Source organism: Pteropus vampyrus, unplaced genomic scaffold (genome assembly GCF_000151845.1).
Source record: "Pteropus vampyrus isolate Shadow unplaced genomic scaffold, Pvam_2.0 Scaffold4264, whole genome shotgun sequence".
Lineage (NCBI taxonomy): Eukaryota > Metazoa > Chordata > Mammalia > Chiroptera > Pteropodidae > Pteropus > Pteropus vampyrus.
Genome location: NW_011893045.1, coordinates 7,020 through 8,941, shown reverse-complemented (window position 1 = coordinate 8,941; position 1,922 = coordinate 7,020). Strand labels below are relative to the sequence as shown.

The 1,922-nt window shown below is 66.8% G+C and overlaps 1 protein-coding gene across 4 annotated transcripts; it reads right to left on the bottom strand.

Moving 5' to 3' along the window:
• Positions 1 to 8: 8 nt before the first annotated feature.
• C1QL2 (complement C1q like 2) lies at positions 9 to 1,890 on the bottom strand. Of its 4 annotated transcripts, none has more exons than XM_011386650.1 (3): positions 1,162 to 1,558; positions 875 to 1,122; positions 49 to 228 (listed from the first exon to the last, which is right to left on the bottom strand). In XM_011386650.1, the coding sequence occupies exons 1-3, from the start codon at positions 1,556 to 1,558 to the stop codon at positions 49 to 51; spliced, it is 825 nt and encodes a 274-aa protein (XP_011384952.1). The 4 variants fall into 4 exon arrangements, with proteins under 4 accessions (XP_011384951.1, XP_011384952.1, XP_023382515.1 ...); XM_023526747.1 differs by having other exon boundaries at positions 875 to 1,129; positions 1,175 to 1,558; XM_023526748.1 differs by having other exon boundaries at positions 875 to 1,113; positions 1,177 to 1,558.
• Between the last annotated feature and the right edge of the window lie 32 nt (positions 1,891 to 1,922).

Genomic DNA, 1,922 nt, shown 5'->3' with positions numbered 1-1,922 from the left:
TGGGCATAGGGCGTCCTGAAGCCACCCCACCTCGTGCACCCTGCGCCCCTAGTCCGGGTATAGAAGAAAGCCCGAGAACGTGCTGTACTTGTTGTTATTGCCTCCATGCGCCTTCCCGCCGTCCAGCTTCACGTACACCTCGTCCCCAGAATCGAGGTGCAGCACCACGCTGTTACTGGCGTAGTCGTAGTTCTGGTCAGCGTCCTGCGCGATGGCGCTGGCCCGGACCTGAGGGCAAACCACAGGAGCAGGTGGGTCGAGGCACTTCTGCCTGGGCCCCTTACTCAGCCCCACCTGGCGCGCCCCCTGCCTGGCTTTCCGCCCCGGGGTCCCGGGTCCACTCTCCCACTCAGGCTCCACAGCTCTCTCCAACTTCGCTAACTCCTTCTTGGTCCCCTCTCCTCCGCAGCCCGCAAGTGATTTAAAAAAAAAACAAAAAAGTAAAAAAGCGGGAGAGAGGGCGCTTCGTGGACACTGACCCAGAGGGGAAGGGTGGGAATATAGGGGCCAGGGCCGAGAGGAAAGGAGACAGTAGGACTCAGAGGTGACCGGGGCTCACAGTGGGAGCTAAAGAATGAGGTTTCCGAGGAGCTCACGGGGCTGTAGGCGGAGTAAGCAAGGAGCAGGACAGTGCAGTTCGGTAGCACGGTCTCTGAGAGCTCGAGGCACAACCTCCAGCGCTACATTCGGATTAACGCGACCAGAGAGTGCTGGGAAGCGGGATCCTGAGGTGCGCTCCCTCCCGGCACTCGCTCCGGTGCTCGCGAGTGAGAAGAAAGAAGACTGTTTCCCAAGCGGTTCAGAGCTCCGGGTGGGAACGAGGGTCTGCGGGGATTTGCAGGAGTCGGCGGGGGTGGGGATAGGGGTCACTGACCTGCCCGTTCTTGCAGAGGTCTGCCCACATGCTGGTGCCGTCGCCGCCGCGCATAAGGATGTGGTAGGTGAAGAAGTAGATGCCGCGCACCTGGCAGCTGAACTTGCCAGTAGTGGGGTCGTAGTGATTGCCGAGGTTGGTGACCACGTCGTCGAACTTGAGAACCTCGTAGCCTTCGTGGGGGCTCTTGAGACCCACGTAGAAGGCGATCTTTGGACCGCTGAAGGCGGCGCTAAGCGCTCCGGTCACTTCGCCCTCAGAGTCGCCGCCGCCCCCTGTTCCGCCACCCACCACCCCGACACTGCCTGCTGCTCCCGACGTCAGCTGCAGCCCTGGCAGCCCCGGCCGCCCTGAGTCGCCCTTCTCCCCCGGGGGACCCCTGGGTCCGGGCGGGCCTGGCTCTCCAGGGGGCCCTCGCGGCCCTGGCTTGCCGGGTCGCCCCGGGTCGCCCTTGGGCCCCTGGATGAAAGGGGGCGGAGGGTTGGCGCTCAGATCCTGCATGACTTCCAGGGCAGCAGTGCTGGGTCCCGGCGGCGGCGCCTTGGCGCCCGCAGGGCCACCGCCGGGTGAGGCGCTGTATGGGTCGCAGATCATGCGGCAGGTGCCCATCATCTCGTAGTGCGCCGCTCCGGGGGGTGCCGCCTGCAGCAGCAGCGGCACCGCGATGAGCAGCCCCAGAGCCATGGCTAAGAGCACGCCGACGGCCGCCAAGCAGGCGCGCCGCCGCCGCTGCCACAGCCGGGAAGCGACCGCCACCAGCTCCTCCTTGCCGCCTGGGGAGGTAATGGTGGGGCGGCGCGGGCGGCCCCGCTCCCCGCGCTCCGGGGCCGACTCCGCAGGTCCCAGCCGCACTCCCGACGTGGCGACCCTCTGGTCCCGGCGCCCAACTACTTCAGCGAGAGGCGCCCCGGCCCAGGAGACAGTGCTCACCGCGCGGGAGCTGCTCCGGAGAGCCGAGGAGCCCAACGCGCATCGCGGGGGCTCACAGGACGAGCCCAGCGCCCACAAGTCCGGGCGGCAGCGGCTGGGGAGCACTGGTGCGAATGCG

Coding starts and splice junctions, on each gene's coding strand:
- C1QL2 (XM_011386649.1), bottom strand. CDS start 1,558: ATGGCTCTGGGGCTGCTCATCGCGGTGCCGCTGCTGCTGCAGGCGGCA. Junction 229..874: donor ACCTCTGCAAGAACGGGCAG/GTCAGTGACCCC, acceptor GTTTGCCCTCAG/GTCCGGGCCAGCGCCATCGC.